At 40.0% G+C, this 25,166-nt stretch overlaps 1 protein-coding gene across 1 annotated transcript in view; it reads left to right on the forward strand.

Moving 5' to 3' along the window:
• Positions 1 to 25,166, forward strand: part of LOC310931526 (metabotropic glutamate receptor 7-like) — a gene marked incomplete at its 3' end in the record, with an annotated part of 146,270 nt that overhangs the window by 68,884 nt on the left and 52,220 nt on the right. The window contains exons 3-6 of the mRNA XM_083894700.1: positions 9,686 to 9,821; positions 10,401 to 10,555; positions 17,442 to 17,579; positions 19,336 to 19,536. Of these exons, the coding sequence (XP_083750826.1) occupies positions 9,686 to 9,821; positions 10,401 to 10,555; positions 17,442 to 17,579; positions 19,336 to 19,536 (630 nt within the window). The remainder of the gene's footprint in view (positions 1 to 9,685; positions 9,822 to 10,400; positions 10,556 to 17,441; positions 17,580 to 19,335; positions 19,537 to 25,166) is intronic.

Consider the following 25,166-nt stretch of genomic DNA (forward strand, 5'->3'; position numbering starts at 1 on the left):
GTAGCACTTACATTTCACAGCAGGAATGGACTGGGGGGAAGAACCTGATGCATCTGCAAACAGCGTAAAATAGACCATTACTTGACCCGTGGACATTACCGAGTCCCTGAACAGCAGAGTATTGAAGGTTCGCACAGATGCCGCATATGAATGTCAGCTGCATGTCAACCCATTTTGATGAGCTCCCACGTGTTGATGCGGGGGAAAACTGGAGGGAGAAGCTCTGCCTTTTGACTGTCAAGGTGATAAATATAATTGCTGCACCGTGGCTCCCCTGGAGGATGGAGTTACGAGGGTGTAGTTGAAACCATTTGAATCCAGAGCTTCACATTTGAAGGGATTTGTATTTCTCTAAGCTAAATGGCAATCCTGGATTCCTTGCCCCGAGGAGTATTTTCAGAATCGAGGGTGCTGCAGATGAATAATTGACATGGTTAATGCAGTGCATGACCTTTTGCACTCAGACTGATAAGTTGAGAACATCCAAGACGTGATGAGTTTAACCAGCGTGATCATTAATCTGCCTCTGATACATTGATCCGATGTTGAGCAGAAAGTATGGGTTTTTATACTGTTGTTGGATCATCCATCCATCCATTTTCTACCGCCTTATCCTCCACAGGAGTGTCGCGGGCAGTGCTTTGTCAACCTCAGCTGACATTGCAGAGACAAAAAAATCATTCACTTTCACACCTATGGTCAATTTAGAGTGTACAATTTACCTAATACCCATATTGCATGTTTTTGGACTGTGGGAGTAAGTGGAGAACCCAGAGAAAATGCAAGAAAAAATGCAGAAAGGCCAACCAGGGTTCAAACCCTGGTCTTCTTTTTGCAAAGGCAGAGTGTAGTAGGATCATATTGTTGGTAACTGAGTAAGGTGCAGCGGAAAAAAAGTGCAGCGTCAAATTTCCAATTTCTGAGCTGTAGTGAAAGTGTAACTTTAAGATATGATTTTAAAGCTTCAGATTATCATTTCTGTTGTCAAAACACTGCTAGCATTGCACAGAATGAGACTTGTAAGGTATTTTCTGAAGGTTTCTCAGCTTTTAGAATCTACAGCCCCAAAAGAAGCTGCTATAGAAGAAACCAGACAAATACTGAGCTTCTGCAGTGAGCGACTGAGACGCTGCTGTGAGGAGGACATGTTTGCTCCTGTTGCAGCTTTATAGCACAGTCGTGTCTCGTGCATAGGTAGCTGTCGTGCTTCCCTCCCTCAGTCGTGGCGTTAAATTGCAGCGTATGAACGTCGCCACAGACATGAAGAGACAACACAACCATATTGAGAAACAAAGAGACAGTCATGTGCAGCTGATAGGAGTAATCACTATTGTGTGAATCATCTGACAATCTGACAGTGGTTGGAATATAACAGACATTCCTATCTACTGTATCTATAAAGCAAGTTGCGTCTGTGTGTCTATCTCTGTCTGTCTGTGACGGCCGGGCATAGCTCACTGACCGCTAGTCAGATCGCCCTAAGACCTTGGATATGGGTTCATCATGGCCCGATGGTGTTTATCCTTGAATTTCAAAATTTTGGGGGGAATTTTAATTTTCACTGATTCACGGTGGGTGAGACATTTTCAAATGGTAGCATGCTACTACTTTGCGGTTAACTTGGCGAACCTGTTTCCAAAGGTAAGCTAGCGTAGCACTAAAATAATACAAACACTGTGCAACCTCATTAATTAAAATTTAAAAAATGTCCGTTGTGCCTAATGTGAGGTTGCACGGTGTTTGTATTATGTAAACCTTTACGTTCTTTATCATGCATTACCATAACTTAAAAGTCTTCTTCAGCTCCCACTATAGGAATACATACTTCACTGCACTAGATTTATTTAAAAATTAAGCACTACAGCAGGTAGTGTAATGTAATGTAATTTCCATTAGCTCATCTGTTAAGGAGTTGCACATTGAAAACATAGTCCCTTGTCTGAAACTCAGCCCTGACAGACAAATACATCCATCCTTCACTCCTGCATGGCTTAGATGTATATGTACCATATGTATGGTGTATTTGTATGTGTATTTTAGTTTTTAAAAAAGGTTTGAAGGGACCATTGGCAGCATTACAGCACTACAGTGTTCAACATAAATAGTTATCTGTCAGATGAGTTCATGCAATGATGCTGATTAAGCTCATCAGCTCCACACAACTCTCTCTTAATTTCTCAGTATAGATGTGAGTGACGCTGCTGCACACATTTATTTATACACCTCATTTTAAAACAACCCCTGTTGCCTCAAAGTGCTTTACAAGGAAGCAATAAAATACAATAAGGTAAACGTCACCAAATAAAATGAGTAAAAACACAGTGTAACAACAATGTGAACAACATTAAAAGTAGAGGTGGAACAATAAGAAGTGCACCCTTTAAAATAAGATAAGATAAAGATAAAGATTAAACAATAATACATAGACGTATGAAGAGCTAATAGTTGTTGTTTTTTTTAGCAAAGATTTAAAACATTTGAGGGTTTTGTGTTGAAAACATGAAGAAGCTCAAATGAAAGGTAGATCCCCCTGCGCTGCTGCTGTATACACAAACCCTCCCTCAGTCACGTTTGATAGTATTTTGATAGGTGGTTTTCAGCCATTAGATTAGTTGCTATCAGTGCTATACAGTCAAAATAATTATCTGTATGTAGTTATGTAATAAATGTAGTACATTTTTTGTGTTTCAAGTATGAACAATAGTCATCTGCTGTGAAAAAGATCCATTAAACCAGGTTTATTCAAGACATGCTTGAGCATCACATACACATTTGTTGTCTGAGTTACACTCATTGACATTTTGCTAAAAGACCAACTTTCAGTGACACTATTCCACTGTAAATGCCAATAATCACAGAATTTGTCAGACATAAAAAACAACAAAGCTGGTTATGACTTCACACGTTTACACAGTGCTGTCATGTGACACCATTTCTGTTCACAAAGACCAAAGAGAGGCAGCATCATAACAGCAGAAACAACAAAGTTACACACTGCAGCTTTAAGCAAACACGTACGTACTTGTCTTGATTCTTCTCACATGCTGACTGTTGGTGACAGCTGCACTGTACAGTGTTACTATACAATCCCACTTCTTGGAAGACTTTAACAAGTTGTAATAAAACACTCTTCTCTGTGGGAGCCTGACATTTATCTGTCCCACATCACACGTCTCCAGCTCAGACAGACACACCGCTCCTCTTTAAACCTTCAGCCTGATTCCAGGACTCTGTCATGTCCACATACTTCACCATCCAGTGACAGGTGAAGTCGGCACCAAACGTCAGCACTAGTGTCCTGAAAGCACCCGACACACCAGTTGCATAGCACTCACCATCCCACCTGCCTCTTCATGCCGCTTCAACTAAAAGACTGACCATCTGACTGACTGACAGATGAGGCATTCTGCAGGCATTCAATAATTTAGCCTCCACTGCACAACCACCAGTCTGCAGCCTTTAAGACAGTCTTAAGCCCACAGCAAGTTCAGCTCTGCTGCGCTCTCTCTCTCTCTCTGTGGAGATGGGCTCTGCTCCAGATGCTTCTTATCTTCATCTGTGGCTTGTGTGGTCTCTCTTTGTATTATTGACTGTTGTGACCCATTATACGTCTCTATTCTGGACTGTTATATCATTAGGTATATGCTGAGTATCACAAAGAAAGCGCTTAACATAACAAGTGATCTGTTTTATCCGCAGCACATCTAATTTGAGCTGCTACAGTCAGGAGGCAAAACAGAAAGTTCTAAGAGAAATCTTTTGCATAAGTGCAATTAAATTGTTTAACTGAATTTCATTGCCTCTTACTGACCTACACGTTCGCTCGTTTTTACTGTTTTGTTTTTATATTTAGTTGTTTGTATGATTTTGTGTGGAGTCAAAAACAGTTTTCCACATTGTGAACAATGAAGTTCAGCCTAACCATTTGTCATAACAAAGATAATTAATTTTGATAAGATTTTTGATAAGAAAGTCGGGTCCATATTTTGGCTCTACTTTGCATTAATTCCTAACCTGACTAACACCAGACTGCATAGACCTACAACCTATCAGGCTATTGATCTGGATGACATATGCAGAGTAATGTAAAACATGTCAACAAACTTGCTCTTTGGGCTTTTCTAGAAGCGATGGCTGTCTAGTAATGACGTGGAAGCTTTGTGGAGCAAGTAGCTTAAAATGAACAACTGAATCGAAAGACAGCCGCTCATCGGTGTCCGCCACATTGGAAAGTATTCAAAATCTGCTAGAAGTCTGCATCACAATTAGCCCACCTCAACTTTTTTACCCGCTGATAAAATTGGTTTGTAATTGGTTCCCATCCATCCATCCATTATAGCGCTTTATTCTCCAACTGAAGGTCACGGGGGGTGCTGTGCCTATCTCAGCTGACATAGGGCGACAGGCGGGGTACACCCTAGTAAGTCCATCACAGGGACACACATAGAGACAAACAACCATTCACTCACACTATCACGTCCAGGGTCAATTAAGAGTGAACAATTTACCTAATCCCCACATTGCATGTTTTTGGACTGTGGGAGGAAGCTGTAGAACCCGGACAAAACCCACGCACACACGAGGAGAACATGCAAACTCCATGCAGAAAGGCCCTTGTTGTAATTGGTTCCCATTTTTCAAAAATTCTGTAGTTGGCCAAAACAACATTTTCGCCATGCCATGTGTCTGCAGAGTTAAAGCAATCACTGGCAGATTCGGCTGAGTTCACTCAAGATAATTAATTCCATGATACCCTTTTAGCATAATGTATATAGTGATCTGAGATAGAACCACCTCACTTTCCAGCCTCGGGGGAAATCTGACCCATGACAAGAGACCAATCACGGTGCAGTTAAGAGGGCAGTCCTGCTGGCTGCACTTCTTAACATCTACACATAAACTTACTTTTGCTGGAAAGGTTTTTATTCAAGTATTGGTAACAGCTGCCTGAAACAGTGCAGTTAGCAAATTGCACAGGCCGTCTCATGATGTACATTATACAGTACATCTGACCCAGGGTTGATACTTAACTGTGAAGAAAAGGGCTTATTTCTTAATTTTCTTCTGCAAAACATAGTATGTGAGAAGCAGTTCATATATTTAAAGGTCCAATGTGGAACATTGCCAGATATTGAATTTACTACCCAGAAGTACCTTTGTATAAGTGGTAATCACTTTAAGATAAAAAATAATTAGATTCTTCTAGCCTTAGAATAATTAGTTGATATGTACTTTAGCACCTTGCATGCAAAGGCTGCCATCTTGCACTAACATGTTTTTCGATAGCAGCCTGAATGGACATATATTTTTAAACAGTAGACGAAAACAGAAGCACGGCTCCGCCAACATAAATTAGATACATAAACCAACAAAGAAGGAGGAGGAGAAAGAATCAGAGAGTGGACAGTTGTAACATTCTTTCTGGTACGTGAAGGCTACCACATTACCCCGATGTACTTGGGGAAAGAAAGGAAAGGATTTATTCCTCATAGATAAACTCAGGACCCACAGCAGACTCAGAGACAGGAAGCTGGTGATGGAGTGAACAGAGTCAACAGAGGCTTGAGAGTGATGTAGGTTGCTCCCTGGGGGATTCTCAACAGGATGAAGTCATGCAGAAAAAGCTGAAGTGGGTTTGGGATAGGTGGCTGAGTTTTGGGAAGGGGACAAGGAAACTAAGCAAAAGGCGACAAAAAGGTTAAATGCTTAAAACAAACTGCCTTGTAGAGCCAAAATACTACCACAAACAATCTCATGATGAGAGTCAGGAAGGCAGATGTGATGAGTTGTGGTACATGTGATGAGCAAGAGCCCAGGTTTTATTACAGAGGATAAGGCAGTGGACAATGGATGGATGTTTCCAGTGGTGTCATAAAAAAATGCACTCCGAAACTGTAGGGGGAGCTCCGAAGATATATATATTTTTTTTTATCCTTGTATTAGAATAGAGGGTAGCTCATTATTTGATGATTTAATTCTACAAATAGCAATTAGTTTTTCATCTGAATCAGACCTACTGTCTACTAAAAAGAAATAAAAGATTATTTTTTTAAAAATCAATAAACACATTACGGTGGAGCATTACATTTTACCAGACCATCTCTCAGGGATCAACTGGTCGTGAAATCACCTCTAAGAATCTGAACTCACATTTTGAAGCCTTAAGACAGGTGTCATGTTGAGGTTCTGCAACCAGAAGTTCACAGACCTGTTTGATGATCCCAGCTGTCAATCACGCTGCCACTCCCATGTGGGATGCTTTATTGTCTATTTTCCTCTAAATAAATGGGAACATAATTTACAAAATTGACATGGTGACAGTTATCTCCCTAGCAAAATCATTACTGATGTTATAAATCAAGTGAGAAGCTCATTATCCCATAGGCCTCAATTTAAACCTCTTTTTGTAACCAGCAGAATTGCCCCTGGTGGCTATTCAGTATATTCTTACCTCCATGTTGTCTTCATTCTGCAGACAGGATGGCTATGTCCACTTTTTCTCCCATTTCCGGCAGCATTGAGCCTCTTGAGTCCTTATTTTATAAGTCAGTACTTCCATAATATGTATTTCGTCCATAACTTTCATCCAATCTTCCTGTGATGGTGGGTCTGTCCTGTACCATTTTCTTGTAATTGCCTTTTTACAGGCTACTAACATAATTTTCAGTATGTATCTATCATCTTTCAACACAACATTTCCCGTAATCACACCATGGTATAATAATGTACAAGATTTGGATACACCATAACCCGAAATTCTGCCTATAACTGAATGAACATCGTCCCAAAATTTTGCAATCTTGGGTATATGTCCTCTTTTTGTGTATGATCTGTGCTCAGGATCCCAAAATGTGTGTATTAAAAACTTGGTTGCAAGTGTTTTTTTTTTATTGTGAGTCAACCTACTGCAGCTTTAATTTGTCTGTATATTATTGCATTTTATTGCTATTTATTTATTTATTTGAAAGTCTGTGTGTTTGTGATACCTGCCTGCAGGCATGTTGTCCCCCTGGAGCTACAAACTGCTGCTAATGCACCAGAATCAGATGTTAAGCAGTGGATGCGCAATGTCATACTGTGGGATTTATGGCTGAAATCAACTGAAATCCCTTTTCTAAAACTCAGCGCTAGTGCTGTCCCTCTGAGACGTAACAGTGCCGGCTGCTCTACACAAATTACCCCCAAACCTTTTTCCACTTCAACAGGATGCCACAAACCCTTCAGCAGAAGCTCGGACAGTGGCGGGGATCCCCATTTAGTGTGCAGTTCGCTTTACGAAGCATAACAGCAGCCGCTGTGGAGCGTTTCCTCGCATCAGGGCGCGGTGTCTCTAATTTCCGCCTGTTGATAGTCGGAAATGAATCGTGAAAGAAGAGTTCTCGTTTTCTTCTGCCTGATCTTCTGCCTTTAGAATTACCACAGTAAACTGTGAGTGGAGATGTGTGATGTGCCAGTTCAAAGCTCTTAATATTGAGGTAATGAGTCTGAGGAGAGCAGCAATTAGCAGATTTTTTCCATTTCTCTGTCTACTCAGGGAAATTCAGACTGAAAGTTTATTGGGTAGGCTTTTAAAAAACCTGAGTGGGAAAAACTTTAATTGGTTTGCATAGAGATTTTGCTGTTGACTCCAGACTCTGCATTATGATGTTTTGGTCTAAGCCTACACTTGTTAGCATGTTCTGACACTGGTGATTTATGGTCGTGGCATGATGTAATGAACACATGGATGAGGGTCTCAGCGATAGATTTGATAGAGTTGAATCCATGAGCCTCTGTGGACAGTGAAGTGGCGATGTCAGTGACAGAGAGAACCAGAGCTCCAAGCTTGTGGAGGAGTGACTTTGGAGCGACCACCATCAACTCTGTCTTCTGGCTGTTTAGTTGGAGCAGGTTAGAAGTCAACCGAGATTGTACTTCCTGTAAATAGTTGATAAGAGATTGTGAAGGGAGCTGAGAGGATGGAGATGTGCTGAGATAGACCTGGGTATCATCAGCATAGCAGTGGAAGTTTAAGCCATGGTGGTGAATAATCTGTCCAAGCGGGAGCATGTAAATGTAATCCAGAGTATAGTAGTTAGACGATATTTGCCATATTTTAGAGACTTGATAAATGCTCCAGTCAAAAATGTATTTGACTAAATTTTTTGATGACCTTTGTTATGTTTTTAATATTTAGTCCTCTCTATCTAGGGGTCACCAAAGTGGATGATGATCCACACACACATTGTTTAGCAGAGATTTTTTTTTTTACATCGGATGCCCTTTCTGACACAAACCCACTGGGATCGGTTGAGAGAAAGCACATTTAACAACAACAATGTTGACCAAAGTGCTGTACAGTAACAAAGCAAACATTTCTATATATATATGAAAAAACAACATAAAAACACAAACAGAGCCCAACACAATACACATAACTGGTGAGAGGTGAAATTATTGGATGCCAAAGTGAAGATGAGAGGAGCTTTATATCATATTTAGTTAATAAACCCTGATTTTTTATAGATTTTAGAGATGCAGTTTTGTGCATCATTTGTTGTTATAAAACTTGAAAATATTTTGTCAAATGAAATTTGCACTATGTGTCAGTCAAAAAAGTATAATATAAGATATTTTGACCATATTTTGACACGGCACACTTTACTTTGGATTTATTAATTGTCACATGCATAAAATTAAAACATATCTCATATAACATATTTTCTGAGTCAGGTGAATTCAGACTTTTGTTCTTGATAGTGTGAATGTTCATATTGTCATTCGTCATGTTAAAAACATGGAGAATGAAGATTGTTACTTGGGTCCAGCAGAAATAAATAAACAATAAATACCTGAACCAATAATATTAGTTGAGGAAATTGTTAAAACCAGGAAGTGAAGATGAGAAAGTGCATCAATCATTTTCCAATCATCTTTATTTTCCAACATGTTGTTACTATTTATGTTGTGAATTGGCTGAAACATTGCTCCGTCTGATAATGGACTGTTGAATATAAACCTGAAGACAACACTATCTATTGACCTGTTCGAATAAACAGCAATAATATCTCGCACTAAATACGCCGACTATTTAGCGACGCACGGAAGCAGCCAGTACCCTTCGTCCTGTGAAAACTCATTAGTGGTGACCTGTCTGACAATGATTAATCGTCAGTATTAATATCCTCCTTGTTTGTTATTGCTGGCTGGGCTATCTGATTAGTTGAGTTCCAACGCGAGATGTTTGATAATGACTTTAAATGAAAAGTCAATGGAACGCTGTTGGATTCCCACAAATCCATAATATGAAATCTGTAGCTTTACGTCCCTGTTGGATGTGGATTATTGGATTTCTTATAGCAGATATGTTTATAACTCTCTCAGTCTGTGAAATGATGCTGCACGGTGCTCAGTCGGGAGGCGCAGTTTGAGTGTTATATTGCACGCTGCTGCGGTTTCCCGATCATTGCCAAAATGCAAATGTATACACTGCAAAGACTATCATTTAAACTGTATACCAAGCATGACAGCATCATCGCAATCTCGCCTGTGTGTTCAGATATGTTTCCATTCCCACACATTCATTTAAAAAATAAAAGCAGCTACATGTGCGACCTCAGGCTCTGCGCACATATGTGTTTGTGTATGTGAATGGGTCTCCTATAATCCTAATAATTTCCTTTTTTTTTTGTCCCCCGATGAAAAGGTGGAATCTGCATCGCCCAGTCTTTGAAAATTCCACACAACCCCAAGCTGGAGGATTATGACAAAGCCATCCAACAACTGCTGGAAACGCAGCACTCGCGGGCAGTCGTCATCTTTGCCAGTGAGGAAGACATACGGTGAGGAGCGACGGCGCGCTACGTCTTGATCCGTGTCACTTGGTCGTGCTGACGACTTGCCACGTTGAGCTCTTTAATCTCCCAGTATCAAGCTCCTGAAGACAGACTAGAGGCACAGATTTACCATGAGCAGAGAACGCCTGATACACAAACATACATCCAGCGACACATATACAGAGCCTCGGAGCAGGAGTGGGAATACAGATCAGATTGGAGCAGTGACAGAGATATTGTTTCATTTACAGTGCCCTGTTGGGGAATGTTTATGTAAGGCAAACACATAATCAAACATTTATACCTGTAAATTTTGAATTATGTATCCAGAAGTGAACGTTCAAGTAACTTCAATGATTCTCACTCCCTGATCTTATTACTTTTTAAACGAGAGATAAAAATAACATCTTTGCTCAACCTCAATAAAAACAACAGTTGCCCTCCTTTGTTTCCCATCATTAATGAGAAGTTTGTAACAGCGTTTCCTTTTACAGCCAGCTCTTCCTTTGTGTAATAATTGTTAGATTGCACACAGACACACCCCCTCTGTGCTCTCTACTAATTCACATATGGATGCCCTTGCAGGGGAGTTCTCAATGCCACCAAGAGGGCCAATCAGGTGGGCCATTTCCTGTGGATTGGATCTGACAGCTGGGGGGCCAAGAGCAGTCCGATCCACCAGCTCGAAGATGTAGCAGTGGGAGCCATCACTATTCTGCCAAAACGCTCCTCCATTAAAGGTACACACACACTCTGAGACTGTACTACAACTGTTTTACGCAAATGTTTGTTTATATTTGTTTGTTTGCTCCGTTTTCATTTGTGTGGTCTAATGTAAATATATAATTACCTTGGATGTCCTGGTGGGCAAAACCCTGATGACGAGGTTTTGACATGGGTTTTGGAGGACGAGTGGGAATGTGGTTAATTGGCATTCAATCCTGACTCACTGACTCAGCAATGCACGCAACTTCAGCTCCAATCATCATCAGTGGGAAGACGAGACCTGGGTGAACACATCATTTCTCCTTCATCTTCTTCATTTTTGGCAGGACAACAAATTCCTGCATCATTTCTGGTGTCATCTTCACTCTTCTATGCACACATTAACATGTGAATAGCACATTGATGTTTGTAGCGGGCCTTACTTTTATGTGGTTTACTTCATCATTTGGATGAGTTGAAAGATATTTGAAAGAGGAACCTATGAAAACCAGGCAAAGAAAAGGTAGAACCCCAAAAAAAACACATGACTCAGTATACCATACGTCTTAAGGTTTAATCAAGTAAATAATCAAAGAGGGAGCCAAAAAAGTGCTGTCAAAAAAAATTTAGTCAATAGGCAGATAGTAGGTCCAAAATGTAAAGACAAACTGGCAGAGAGAGGAGGAGAAACGCAGGTATTTTTATATTTTTATATACCTGCATTTCTATATGTATCTTGACAACATATACACTAGGAATCGAGAAAAAAAATAAACACAAGGAAACACAGGAAGTGAAGACACCCTAAATGATGAGCATGTGAAAATACAGGAACAGGAAGTGACAAAAAAAAGTTTTTATAACAAAAACACAAGGGACATGAACAGTAACTCTTGTATCACTTAGTTCCATGATTTTGTTGATTGGTGACTGACACCTTTTTTGTGACTACTCAAAACTGCAGTTTTTGCCATTCACCCATTCAGAATTTCATACAGTGCAGAATTTCATACACGCCCAAAGGCCCCGGTTCCAACCAGGGCTCGAACCTGTGTCTTCTTTCTTCAAATGCAAGAGTGCTAACCACTACACCAACCGTGTGGCCCACATTTCTAAATGACATATAAAAAGTAAAACAGTAAAGTTACAGTAAAATAAATGTAGATTCATATAAGATTCACAGTGACAAATCAGTGATAATCACTTACTGGAATAGGTGAACTTACAGCATAGATTCCTGGTACAGCTCACATTCAGACATCCTGACCAAGAAGCAAAAAAGTACAGTTACAGAAATTCAGCATGTACCGTAGGGGGAAAAACAGTCTACATCGACATAAATCATGCCATGTTGTGAGAGGAGACTCTCAAGGCCCATCTTCTCCCTGAGCTGGGACATTGATGGTACCTTCTGTAAACACAGACACATGCTGAATAGAGAACATTCAAGTCCTTGGTTAGGCATATTATAACTTCAGACAGAATATCGGAGATTAAAAAACTAAAAAAGTTGTGATGTAATTTTGTTTATTTATTTATTGTTTTCACACATTAATACAAAACCATAAAATAAAACACTTTAGTATGAGTGAGGGTGAGAGTAGTATATGTTTACATAATAAATAATAATTACAATGATACACAATAATATTAATAATCATCACAATAAAACCATAATAATTATAATACACAATGAAGTACAGAGTATATCTTTAGTTTTCTCAGATAAAAAGGAATGCAAATAATCAAGTTGACATGTGTGTTATGAAGTGGCAGTAAATCATTACTTACTATTTTAGATGAATTCACCAAACACTTTATTGTTTAGGTGAGACATTATTGAAATTAGGTTTGCAATCATCTACAGTTATGCATCGAATAATATAACACCTCCACGGACAGTCATACAAATTCAAATTTTCGAACGGCAATTTGTTTTCCCCAGTTGATCGTAGTGATTTGTATAAACCCTTTTAAAACCATCAAATACTAAGCGCCCCTAATTGTAATAATAATAACTGGTACTTTGTGAAAATGGGAAATGTCTGAAAGAATTATAACTATATGAATTATATATGGTTGATTATTTACAACACGGTACACTGAGTCACAATAGAAATGACAGTATCTTTATTATGGACTTTACTTACAGACAAGGCCATCATTAATGTCTCTTAATGCTCTCCATATTCATTAAATACAATTTAACAGCAGCACAAACTACATCCCCCTGGGTTGCTTACTGAAACATGCAGAAGATACAGGGGGCGATTTAGAGTGTTCCTCTGGCCTCTCTCGCAAATGTTTGATCAATATTCACTCTCATTTTAGCTCTTGTCTTTGGTCTTTACGAACTCCTGAGATAAGAGTCTGGTTCTTTAGTGGCTAAATGTTCCCCAGTGTCCACCAGCCAAGATGTCTGTCCATGATTTGGTGCTCAGTAGGTTGTCTGCAGTGAGTTTTTTGGAGTAAATCAGTAAAAAAAAAAATTGAAGTAAAGAAGAAAGTTGCAGGTCGTAAAACCAAAACATTGAGATGTCCAGATTTTTGTTGAGGTACAGGGAGAGGTTGAAGTGAAAGCGCACTTCAATTGGAGATTTTTCATGGGCACACTGCAAATGGAGGGTTATGACATTTTCCCCAGATAAACACACTCAAAGGAAAATAATGTTACACCTTTTTCACACTAAAACTAGCAGGTATAAGATTTTGGATTTTGGAGCCCAGGTGAAACTGTGAACAAAAGACCATGGACAGAGGTCGGTCTGCACTGTGGTGTTTATTTCACCCCTGCATCACCTGAGTATAAAATGTGATGTTAGTTGTGACTATTTTGTATCTTTTACTTTTTGTACACACAAAAACATCAGGACAATCCATCCATCCATTCATTATCTACCGCTTCATCCTCCACCAGAGGGTCGCGGGGGGTGCTGTGCCTATCTCAGCAGACATTGGGCGATAGGCAGGGTACACCCTGGACAGTTCGCCAGTCCATCACAGGGCCACATATAGAGACAAACACACACTCACTCCTACGGTCAATTTAGAGTGAACAACTCACCTAATCCCCATATCGCATGTTTTTGGACTGTGGGAGGAAGCCAGAGAACCCGGAGGAAATCCACGCACACACGGGGAGAACATGCAAACTCCTTGCAGAAAGGCCCTTGTTCCGAAGTTGTTCCAAACGGGGCTTGAACCCAGGAACCCGGGTCTTCTTGCTGCAAAGGCAAGAGTGCTAACCACTACACCAACCGTGGGCCCCTCAGGACAGTCCACTAAAAAATTTTTATATCACCTTTTTGTCCACATGCAACTGTGGTGTTTTGGCTACACTGAAATTCTATTTTTGGAGAATGTGTCCCAGAGTGAGTGAGTGAGTGGGAAAATCTCAAAACACCGCCCTTGTGTTTTTGTATATGCAACCTATACACTAGTTTGGGAACATGATGATGTCATAACCCCACTGTATTCTCAGTCAGTTATTTTCATCTTTGTCATCATCTTCTTGCGTTCGACTTTCTTTATTCGGTTTGACTGTATTGTAATCTATACTTATTGGATTTAAAAACAAAGTTTGACACAGTGCGTCTTCTTTACGCACATGCTCAGTGCTTCTGTCACAGTGTTGCAGTGCCACATACAGGCCTGGCTTATGTACTACAGCATTTTTGTTGTTATGAAGACGTTCTTGAAAAGATGCCATGTTTATAGAAAACAGAAAAGAACAAGACTGTACAGTACCCATTCAAACTTAACTATCCCAAGTAGTGAAAAGTTTAGTTTGTTAAAAAGAAGAAGAAAAAAAAACATGGCTAATGGCTATGCTAACAGCCAAAAGGTGACGTCATGTCTTAGCTTAGCCGCAGCATATCAAAAGGTGTAACAAAGAAGAAATGAGTATGTTCATCTAACTAAAAATCCATGTGCATTGCTAAGTCATGTGGCCCACAAGTAGGTGATGATTAGACACTTTCACATTTGTTGGAAATACAGTTTTACGACCAGTGGGAATGGCGTATCACTGTCATAAAGCTATCGTTAGTTAGCATGTTGTGTAGCTGTGGCCACTATTATTCCCATTCGCTGAACCTGTTTTGTTTCTCCACTTTACAACAACAAAATGTCAACAACGCAAAAATATGTCTATGTTCTAATAACATAATACTTTATTGTCTGTAAAATTGTTTTGCACCACCATTTTGACAGTTGTGCTCAACCGACATAAGACAAAGTCAGACACGGGACAAATTAAGTCCGTAAAATACAATAAATTATACACAAAACACATTCAACTTCCTCAATGGCCTAACAGTTTTTCCTAATTGTGGTTAAGTAGTGAGAAGTGAGGAAGGAACAACATATCACATTTGTATGGGTAGATTTTAACCACAACTCAGTGGTGGTAAGGCTAAAAATTTGAAATAAAAGAGGGTCTGAGACACTCTTTTACCTGCAGGTACTGATCGTGGCAGCCTCACATATCCTGCATCCGTTGTGTCCTCACTAACTAATTCAACACATCCACAAGATGTAATGCTGTGCAGAGGCAGTAATGTCATGACACTGGCTTTGATTTAAGGGCTTCATATAAGGGAAACATTCCTTTGCAAAGGACCACATCTAAAGGTTTTAAAGAAGCCATCTCTAAATGCAATGCACATATTCCATTCTCATTTAAAAGTAAAAATGCTGTAAAAATACACTAGCATTTTTATTAGCTGTGACCTTCACTTGTTAAATGCTGTTTAAAAAAGCTGCAGAACTGAAATGTTTGGTCTGCTTTAACTGAGTCACTAACTGTGACTTTGTGTAGCAATACACTGATCCACTGACGCCATATCAGACTTTGAACCAATTCTTGTAAAACAAAGATAAAGATGTCCATTCTTGGTTAAAAATCTAAGAGACAGAAAATGCTACTTTCCTGTCTCTGAGGCTGTTTATCATCTTAGCTCCAATTCTGTCAGTACAACTGCTAACATAACACTGTTGATCTGTCACTTGAGCTGAGCAAGGGTTAGAGGTCAGATGCGAGAATGTCGCAGACCAGATACAACTCGTTTGTGGGCAGATCTGGGCCCATTCGTGGTCTATATGATCTCTAAAGTAACCAAATATTAACCTCTCCAATTGTTTTTATTTACAAAATGGAAATTCACTACATCTGAGTTCTGTGGTGAGCCCATTTTTAAATTTTACAGTAAGGTATGCAGTACAGGTGTAGTGCACAGCCAGTATGTGAACAACTATACTCTTTATTACATTCAGATGTGTGAATAAAGAGCAAATAAAGTAAAACCAGTGTAAAACCAGTGATTTTGTCATAAAGCTGAGGGGGAACCAGAGTGTCAGGTGATAATTCTCTTTAGGTTCATCTCCATATATCACCCTCTTTATATTAAACATAGAAATTCAACCATTATTACATTTCCATGTCACTGACTCACACACAAGCTCATGTAAATGCATGCAAAACAGTACAAATGCCAAAAGAAAAATGTACACTCACTTCATTTCCCTCTGTCTCCCCTATTTTTACCTCAGCATGCAATTTCTAACTTTTCCTCGCAATGACTTTCAACAGTCCTCAGAGAGAAAGTATGACCTTGTTCTTGCATTTGGCCGATGGTTGTACATGACCAGACTTAAAACATTGGCTGTTTCAATATTAAACGCTGAAACCAGTGAATGCAACATTTTCACCTCTTGAAGACATCAAATATACATTGATTCATGTGGGGCTTTGCACAAGTCAGAAAACCCTCCAAAGAAAACCTGTAAAGACCGTGCCATTCAAGGTCTAAAGCCTCAGTCTTTTTTCCTGATTTTAACATTTTCTGTCAATACACTCTGCGATAAATGTCATTACTGCTTGTTTTTATGTGCTCAGGTCGTGAATTTCTTCCAATTATCGCAGTGTGCACAGTATACCTGCTAGAAGAAAGGGAGCAAAGGAAATAATATACAGCCGTGTTTGCCTGTATATGCACAGATTCAGTATTCTGAGGATGTGCTATCTATTTAAATTTCTGTCCAGTGTCATTGTCCTAATAACCAGTCATCATTACAATCCAGGAAATATAAAAGTATGAGTTTTATGAAGCTTCCCTTAATTAAGGAAGGTCCACCCAGGACAAATGTGCACTCTGGAGGTAGCAAGGAAATTAGTAATCCACCATGCATCATTGATGGTCTTTAGAAAAGAAAATAAGCTGAGTCATTCAGCTCTGATTAGGCATTATCACCACTACCCACGACTCAGCTGATATGACTGGATAACAGAGCGGAGACACAGACAGAGAAACTTTGAAATGTGAAATTCTTTTTTCCTCCATAGAGAAGTGACACTGCACCACATTCCCTGCAGTGAAGTTTCGTTTTCTGGCCCATATTGGGTGGTAAAGTTGCACAAATAAGAAATAAGGAAAAATCCACTTTCTTTTCTGTGTTGTTGCAGCAAGTTATCTCTTCTCAAGCTAATGCATCATGCAGGCATACAGGCACCTAAGCCCTATTAGGCTCATACATCATTCCTTCAATCCACTTCTGTTGTAATGGGTTTTATGAAGTGAGAAAAACCTGTTCAGCACCTACAGGACCTCACAGCCCGAGGCAACAGGCTGTGGCACCACTTACAGTCCCTGCGTTATTTATTATGCATCCTGTTTTTTAATTAATGTAATTTCCTAGATGAAAGAAAGCCATTAAAGTTCCATGGGGCTTCAGAGGTAGAGGAACCACCATGGTGATATTATGATGAAGTAGAGTTTGCTGGTGTGCTTCCAACACCTATAGCAGCCGGCGCCGCACTGCACTGCCGCTGCCATCACGTTGCGGCGCTTCATTTCCTCCAGGTTTAAAATGGTCGATAATTGGTGCGGAACTGAGCCATTCTCATTCTTCCTCTGTTCCCAGGGTTTGATGAATACTTTACTGCGCTCACCCTCGAGAACAATCGCAGGAACGTTTGGTTTGCTGAGTTTTGGGAGGAAAACTTTGACTGCAGGCTCCTCAGCTCGTCCAAGAGAGAGGACACCAGCCGTAAATGCACAGGTACGCACACAAGCTTTTGTCATTAGCACATCCTGGGAACATTTCTGTAAAACACTAAAGGGTGATGCATTCATTTCACCCTCCTGAGTCAGATCTGATATGAACTTGACCTTTTGTTCGTATTAGAATGTGCAGATAGTCTGTTGGGCTCTTGTCTGCAGCTGAGCCAGGAAATCTATCACCAGGTGTTTTTACCCAGTGGGTGCAGGGCAGGCTGAGTTTATTATTAGAATAATAATGCACCACGTGGTCTTAGTCATACTACAGTTACCGTCTGCTCCTGTGGCTAATGTTCTGTATCTCGACAAAATTCCCCCAGTTCCCCCCTTAACTCAGTCACCTTGACAGCTCAGCACAGTCAGGACATGTGTATTAACTGCACTGCAGAGTACACTTTATTTAGGGTAGAAATTACAGAGGGGAAATGACAATAAGATATGTAAACACCATCCGTGCCCCCATTCTGCTTTATTACCATCTCTGTGGCAGCAATAATGATAGTGTTGTTGCTCACGTTGTTGCATGTTCCTGCCAGCACTGTGACAGGCATCGCACTACATTTGTTATCTTTAGTGGATGATGCCTGCGACGGGGGATCGTGGATTAATCATGCTTTCATACGTGGTGACTGTAATAACAGTGTGACACAAAATACTGCTTTCAGAGGGTTTTTGTTTCCCTTCATCGTCTTTTCGTTTGGCATCTTTTGTTGTGCATCAAAGGCAGGAGATGGTTGTCTACTGCATCTGTAAAATGACTTTAATGTGTTTTTATCTCTTCCTCAGAACCTATGGAAATGACCGTACACTTGTCACTGTTTTCTCTCAGGCTTCTCTCAGGAGTTCAAAAGGGTTAAAATAAAAAGATCACGTGTGGGCTGAAATGTGTGTTAACTCCTGAGAAATGGGCTGGAATTTCAGCACAGATTGCTTCTGACCTGCTTCGATTCATACGACTCTCCCACGTCTTTGTGTGTGTCCTGCTAACAACATCTGCTCCTCCACCGTAACCTCCATGTAAATCACAACCAGCAATCACTGAGGACAGAGAACTGCCTTTTATTATTCACAGTTATTCTCTTCATAATGGATTTTGTTTATCTCTGACATTATGATTATGCTGATTATTGTTATTAAAATTAACACAACCTTTTTTTTTTGTCATCATTCCAATTCACTCTTTGAAAGGCAGCTTTTTTTTTTTTCATCCAGGAGTATCAAATGGCTAATTCGCTTTGTAACAAAAACAGAAATTCAGCAGAGGTTTTCCATTATGTATTCAGGTAGTGTCAGCAGTAGGAGGCAAAACCTTTACAGCTGCTCATAGTGAAAGAGCAATATACCGTGAGGAGGATATAAAAGAGCAAGAAGCCACTGTAGGAGAGTGTGTTACTGAAGTTCATGGTGATCTTCATCACCTCCCAGATGGGACAGATGATGTCCATTATCCACTGCCTATCACTGTGTAATACATCACAGTAATTCAGTTTGAATCTGCTCTATTTGTCACAAACACGTTTTTACTCACAGCTCAGCATGATATTTTCCACTTGGGATTTAAATATCTTCTTATTTTCTATGCCACATTGTCCCTGTAGGTGTAATTCGTTCAGAATCAAACTTGAACTAATTGGATGGAAATGCTAAATGGGGGAATAAAAAAAAAAATTATGCTGAAGATGATAGGGAGTGACGAGACAATGTTTCATGGCATATTTTTGCCTCTTAAGTTGTTTCTCTTCCTTCTCTTCCCTCAGGCCAGGAGCGCATTGGGATCAACTCCAAGTATGAGCAGGAAGGGAAGGTACAGTTCGTGATTGACGCAGTGTACGCCATGGCCCACGCTCTCCACAACATGCACAAGGACTTGTGTCCAGACCATCTTGGCATTTGTCCACAAATGGAGTCTGCAGAGGGAAAGATTCTGCTGAAGTACATACGAAACGGCAGCTTCAACGGTGAGTTACAGAAAGTACTGTATGGATCAGAAGAGCAGAATAGTTATTTACTATCAGCTCCAGGTTTTCTGGATAGTTTACACCTTATGTATCACTCTAATAAACAAGTTAAAATTAGATTGCTGGCTACTTATAATAGAGTCACTGCACATTGACTCTATTTTAACGTTTATTTGAAAAGACATGGAATTGATTTAGTCTAATAAGTTTGAAGCTCCTCTGTGAGGATATACAGTAATATGTGTCATGTTATTGTCTCAACATAAAGGAACAATTCTGTTTTCTTATAGCTGTGATTATGCAGATTGAACTAATAGCTTAGCTTAGCATAGTTTAGCGCTTAGCTAAAAACACCTGTATGGACAGTGGTAGTGTGTGTTCATTTGTTAAGGCGCTTGCAAACCCACTTTTACGAAGATCAAGCGTAATCCAGAATTATGGTGTTTCCACCAGCTCCATTCGCTCGCCTAGGCTCGGTTAAGTTGTGTTGAGTTGAGTAGGTACTATGCGTGGCTTCGTCAGACTGCCGGCCACTGATTGGTCAGAGCGTCATCACAGGAAGAGACGTCCGACACAGGAATCAAGGCGAATAATGCTGAAACTCTAGCTCAGTTAAAAAGACTTAACTATCCTAAAAACGTGGGTTTCTTCATTTCCCAAGTACGTCGGGGAACTACGGTGGCTTTCATAATATGTATATGGTATATTATACCATATTCATTTTATTTTTATGTAAGTAAAAGTTTATGTAAGTTATTTATTTGCAAAATAAGTTTCCGCTTAAAACATACCTTTATTCAGATGATGGTGGCCCTGGTCAAGCTATAGACCCTCACCTTCAATGCATAATATACTTATACAAACAGTATAAATATTCAGTTTCTGCTTAATAGTGCATTTACATATGATTGGAGCAAATTGGTCCCCTCTGGGAAAATTGATGTGAATGTCACCTCAGGCTATGACATGTCGGAATGCCAGCTGAGGTTGCAGAGTTGTGAGGTCGTGCACCGAACAACAGCGGAAGATATTTTACAATTTTCACCTCATAATAGTAGCTGTTAATGAGCTGCGTTACGTGCAAACTCTAGCATAGATGTTTTTACATATATATACTGTACATATACAGTTGTTACATACCCTGGCAGAATGTATGATTTCTTAGCCATTTGTCAGAGAATATGAATGATAACACAAAAACCTTTCTTTAACTCATGGTTTGTGGTTGGCTGAAGCCATTGTTTACTCTTTAAATCATAATGACAACAGAAACTATCCAACTATCCGTCGAATTGTCAGAAGAAAGCCATTACTACCCAAAAGTATCCCGCTCACAATACAACAAACAGCACAGAGACAAGCCTCAAAACTTCTGGCAAGTCATTTGGAGTGATGAGACCAAAACTGAACCTTTTGGCCACAACCATAAACACTCCATTTGGAGAGGAGTCAACTGATGGTTTGGGGATGTGTGAGGTACAAAGGGACAGGAAATTTGGTCAGAATTGATGGCAAGATGAATGCAGCAAGTTATCAAAAAATACTGGAGGAAAATGTGCACTCATCAGCCCGGAAGCTGCGCATGGGACGTACTTGGACATTCCAACATGACAATGATCCAAAACACAAGGCCAAGTTGACCTGTCATTGGCTACAGAAAAATAAAGTGAAGGTTCTGGAGTGGTCATCTAAAGCCTTGTTTATACTCGGGCGCGATCTTCAAGCTTGTATGGAGGCATTAATGCTCAGTGCGCTGTTCGTTGCAGCATTCGCTGCAAAGGCAGGGGGCCTACAACTAAAATATTCAACTTGTGCTGCTGGATAATAAACGTCCGCTGCCTAGCAACAGTAGTAAACAACAACTTTCCGCAAATCGCTTACATTGGTCTCAAAACTACTGTCCGTCTCTCTGCGTTTCACGTATTAGGGACGAACATCCCAACTCCACCAGAATCACCGGGAGGGCTTTTCCCCTGGGTCACCACTCTTTCTATAGGCTCGTCTTTTGCCCTTCACAAAGCAATCCCTCTTCTTTTTTTTCACATCCTACGGCAAAAACCATCGTCTTTTTGTAACTTGGTAACAATCTCCTTCCATGAATTTAAGGCCATGTGACTGTCTCGGTGCTCTCAGACAGAAGAGTCATACAATGCGTATTCATTGAAAATGAAGAGCTGGCCCGCGCCGCAGCCGACAAAGTTAGAAGAATTTAGAGCCATAGCGCCGCGCCATCTTTTGGAGCTCACGCGCCCGGCATACTACGGTGACTAAAAACCTAGCTTCAGTCTCCCGACCTCACTATAATTGAGCCACTCTGGGGAGACCTCAAACTTGCAGTTCATGCAAGACAGCCCAAGACTTGTGTGGAGGCTTTTTGCAAAGGAAGAATGGGCAGCTTTACCATCTGAGAAGATAAAGAGCCTCATCTACAACTACCACAAAATACTTCAAGCTGTCATTGATGTTCAAGGGGGAAATACACGCTATTAAGAACTGGTGTATGTAAACTTTTGGTCATTTGAGAAGTTTGTGTTGTGATTGTGATTTAAAAAGAATAGACAATAGACAATAAATGGCTTCAGCCAACCACTAACCATGAGTGAAAGAAAATGTGTTATCATTCATATTCTCTGAAAAATGGTTAAGAAATCGTAATTCTACCAGGATATGTAAACTTATGAGCACAACTGTATGCCTGTCACACTTTAGGCAAGAGTGCTCACCACAACCATGGCATGAGTGCTAACCACTACCATGTGTGTCCAAAAAAACATGCAGCAGTTAATTGGACACTAAATAAACTGAAGACTGTCCAGTGTGTGACCCTGCGTTTTTGCCCTATGGCAGCTGGGAATGGCACCAGCAGCCCTTGCGACCCTCATGGGGATAAATGGATGGACATCTATGAATTTCCTAAGGCCCATTATACTGCAAATATCAGAAAGAGGTGTCATGATTTTTTAACTTTAAACTGTTTCCACGTTTCGCCACAAAAAACACACTGAAATTAGAATGACCTAATTGTGAGATGTTCAGTGGTCACTAACTGCCATAATTCACTTTATCAAGTACAACTCTTCAACTGCTTGTTATATCAAGTTACCTGGCAGCAACTCAGTGCATTGAGACATGAAGAAAAATGGGAGAAGGAAGGCGACATTGAAGCGACTTTGGTCGTGGCATGTTGTACTTTTTCAGAAAAATACTACTGGGATTTCAAAGAGAAAATATTCAGTGCAGCAGTATTCCTCTCAGAGAAAATGCACTTAGGTCAAAGGAGAATGACTAGACCAGTATGAGATGATAGAAAGACAACCTCTGACCATCTGTGAACACACAGCATGTCAAACCTTGATGAGATACAGCAGCAGAAGACCTTTCTGGACCCTTCTGTAGGTACATATAATAGCTGAAGACGTGACCAGTGAGTGTATGTGGACTCATGTGGAACTATGAAAACGGTTTTGCTATTATTTACAGACACTTACACCTAATTAGTTCTCACCAAATGCACAATTTATACTTGTTTAAGTGGCATTAGCTTGTTTTAGTTAAAAAATAATGACTGTTTAAAGTATTTTGGAGGATCTTTTTTGACCCATTTGTAAAAATTATCCTCAGAAGCTACAGACAGGGAGAGGAAGTCAGAAAGAATCGCGAGACGGACAAAAGCATTTGGTCTTTTCATGGGATTCCAGTCCTGTCCTATTTATATAAAGCTCTCAGAAAATGTTCAAAGGCTGATTCCAGACCTTTGAATCACTGCCCACATCTTTGATTTTTATTTTTATTTTCCAAGTAGGTCTGGGTTTTTTTTTTGTTGCTGTTTTTTTGCAGAAAAAAAGTTAATGAAAATTGAGCCAATCATGACGGTTGTAAACAGAATGAAAAATAAGGTTGCAGCTGTGATTCATATGTCAGTGCACAGACAAACAAAAATACAATAAATGAGATTGAACAGTCCACATGGGATATATCGGTTCTGAGATTATCAGCTGTGAGGAGGGATCGACAGTCATTGAATGCACAACACGTCAAACGTTGACGCAGATGGGCTCCAGCAGCTGAAGACAACAGCAGGTGACACTCCTGACAATTTATTTGGTGTCCTGTGTACCCATTAAAGTGGCTGCTGAGTGTATGTGCGGCTATTCTATGAATGTACTTAAGGACTAAGCAAATCCTCTATTTGCTTCAGCTAAATATTTACCATGGAGATTTGACGGTGTCATATTGATCCTCTCATCTAAGTCTTGGCAAGAGAGCCTTTAAGTGTATTTCTTAAAATATCTAACCAGTAATTTTGATTCTACGTTGTCTCTGGGTATTTTATTCACAGATGTCTGGCTTTTTACAAAAAAAGTGGGATTTTGGAGCAAAACTAAATAATGGACATAAGAGCGAGCATCATCGCAGTGTCGGATATAAAAGAATCTAATGAATTCATACTGCACCACCACCACCTCCTCTGCATCATATGCACTCGCTTGTGGGCTGCCTCGTTCAATTTGCATTCACTTTCATTTAGAGTTGAAAGCACCACAACATTTTCTGGCTCTATCAAATATTTTTGAGCCACTGTGATATAGTATTATGGGTGTACTAGTACTTGAACCTGCACATAACTCAGCCGTGTGCAAGCAGTGATGTGGGTGATACTTATACAATTAATGGCAAGTACCTATTAACTCCAAACGCTGTGAAACGCAGGAATGAGGGAGAAGGCCGAATGGGACATGAGTTTAAGACGAGAGCAACCTTCATCATTACAAATGTGCTGACATGCGTGTCATCATTAGCGTCTCATTTGAAGTACAGTGCGTCTTCACAAAATGTTCTGGGTAAAAATTTGAGCTCTTCAGAATAAAGAATTGGTGTATTCTTCGTCTTACAAAGCAGCCCTACTTTTGCAGGTATATTCTATTTTTTTTATGAGCCCTAAAAAAGACAAACACTCAATTTTTATGAAATGCAATATGAACTGCTTTGTACAAAAAGTGATCACAAAGAGGAGCATAGCTTGCTTCCCTGCCAGGTTAAATCAACAAATGAGAAAGTAGCACAGCCATACCAGACAGGCTTTTCAAAAAGCTATGAAAATAACGAATAAGGTTGTGTCATTAAAAAGCATCCGTTATGCACAAAAGGCAAAGCTCAAAGAGAAGGCTGCCATCCAGCCATGTATATTTTTTCACTTGATCCTAGTGGAACTTGAGGACTTTGAACTTCTAGTCAGATAATCAGACTAAACAGACACACGTCCAATCAGTGTGACATCACATTTTCAGGCGAGGCGGTGGCGTGAGCTAATCCAGACAAGCAGCACTTTGATCGGTTAAAGCTAAAAATAGAAGATCAAAGATTTCTCCTTAACTCTTATCTCAGATCGGAATTGTATCCCACCCTGGATCCGATGTTGACTGTTTAATCCCATGTTAACAACATGGAAATAATGTTTTTAAAATGGAGACAGTATTATGGTGATGCCATGTTATTCCTGTATGTAGGGAGATTTTTGTAAAATGTAAAATATTTTTGGTAACTTTTCGGTAACATTTCAAAATTCCGGCCATGCATATTTATTACCCGACATACACTATTCTTAGGCCACGTCCAGATGGAAATGGCAC

Source organism: Microchirus variegatus, assembly GCF_963457635.1.
Source record: "Microchirus variegatus genome assembly, chromosome: 9".
NCBI classification, from domain to species: Eukaryota; Metazoa; Chordata; class Actinopteri; order Pleuronectiformes; family Soleidae; genus Microchirus; species Microchirus variegatus.